Below are 1,803 nucleotides of genomic sequence, written 5' to 3' on the forward strand. Positions count from 1 at the left end.
GGTCCTCCGTACCCTTCTTCTCTCCAAAGAACACTGGCGCAGCTATGGGTGAACTGGATGGTACAATGAACCCTCTTTGTATCAGAGTTTGGATTAGTTCTTCTAGTTTATGCAACCTTTCTTCCGACATCGGATACAGTTGACGCCTATAATTGGGCACTAAGCCTGGAATGGTTTCGATATGGTGTTTCTGTACCCTTTCGGTGATTCCCCCTGGGGGAATCTCTCGAAACACATTGGCATGTGAATCTAAAAGCACTCGGAACCTTTCCTCCAACACAATTCCTTTACTCTTTGGAGTCTCACTGGGCAGTTCGATCTCTGTTTGCGTATACGCTTTCACAGACTGCGCATTGATAATGGGTTCATCTACGGATACTTTGACAGCCATTACACACTTGACCTGTTTTCGTCCCATCCATTTACGCATTTGTTGCACAGAGCACGTATATCCGTTGTCTACTACCTGTACCTCTGCACTCACGTCACGTGAGCGTTGTCTGTCACACACACTATGCACTGAATCTATTCCCTTCCCCTTTCCTTGTTTCCACTCTTTGAATTCATCCCCGGACGGGAAGTGGAATGTTTCTTCCTCTTTCCTCTCCTTCCCTCTTCTCAATACGGAAGGTAGTCTGGGTCCCTTCTTCTCCTTCGGAGGCGGCATTATTAAATACATAGGATCTTTCTGTAACTCGGGCTTTGGCTCTTCTTCTCTCTGTTCGTGGGTAGGCTCTACCCCTTTTACAAACTTGGTCTTATTCTTCATATTGGCACGATAACGCTTGGTCGCTTCTATCTTTCTCAGCGACTCTTTTCCCACCCACGTGAGGGCTTGTAAGTAATCTATCGGTACACCAGGCACAGACAACGGTTTCACCTCGGTCTTACATAACACCTTCTGCCACACAGGCGTCTTCTTGTCTTCACTAAGTACGTTTTCTCTCACGAACTGCACAGTGCAATCACGAAAATCCCATAGTACTCCAATTTTTGTTAAAACGTCATACCCAAGAATGATATCATAACCTAACCTTCCAACGAAGAGGGGGTGTCGCCCGCTCCAGCGATCCACGTCCAGCACAGCGTTGTCGATGATTTTTAACGCGATCATCGGGATCCCACCTGCGCACACAAATTCAAATGGCGTGTGGAGCTCTTGTACGAACTCACCGAGTTCGTCTGCCACCTTCGGATCGATGAAGCTCCTAGTAGCCCCTGGATCTAGTAACGCCCCAAGTTCCTTTCCCTCCATCTTGACCAAGACTATTGGCATTCTATCACCTAACTTCACCCTATTTCCCCCTGTCACAGGTTGTATAGCCCCTACTCTACGTGGCCCTCTCTCGTGTGGGACTTGCCTCTCGTCGGGGTTTGCCCACACCGACTCGCCCGGAGGCTCTATCCGTAGATCCTCAAGCTCGCCCACTAGCTCTTGGAGGTCTACTTCGTCCTCCACTTTCAAGCTGTGCTGTTTGGGGTTCTCCCTTCTCCCTGGATTGGTTCTGGGGGCTTCTCCACCGTGGGTCTTCGTCCCGTCTCCCCGATTTGGCGCTCCGCTAACTGTTGTTCCCTGAGCACCGCCCTTCGTCTCCTTCGTTGACCTCTTATGTCACTACTATCTTCCTCCTCGCTACTCGATTTAATCTCTATCACTTCCGGGGGCCCTTTCTCTTCTTCCTGCATGATCGCGTCATTGTCTGGGACTTCAAAAATTTTCTCCGGATCGAGCTGCGCTCCTTCCGACGCTGCGTACGCACGCGTTGTTGGCTTCGGCGTCGGGGGGAGTTCGNNTTCGATTCC

The 1,803-nt window shown here is 50.0% G+C and overlaps 1 protein-coding gene across 1 annotated transcript in view; it reads right to left on the bottom strand.

The window, feature by feature from the left end:
- CSUI_007246 (retrotransposon ty3-gypsy subclass) overlaps nt 1-1,276 on the bottom strand; it is a gene marked incomplete at both ends in the record, with an annotated part of 2,533 nt that extends 1,257 nt beyond the window's left edge. The window contains one exon of the mRNA XM_068067395.1: nt 13-1,276. Coding sequence (XP_067920629.1) covers nt 13-1,276 — 1,264 coding nt within the window. The remainder of the gene's footprint in view (nt 1-12) is intronic.
- Nucleotides 1,277-1,803: the final 527 nt, after the last annotated feature.

Source organism: Cystoisospora suis (genome assembly GCF_002600585.1).
Source record: "Cystoisospora suis strain Wien I chromosome Unknown contig_3777, whole genome shotgun sequence".
Taxonomy (NCBI): Eukaryota; Apicomplexa; class Conoidasida; order Eucoccidiorida; family Sarcocystidae; genus Cystoisospora; species Cystoisospora suis.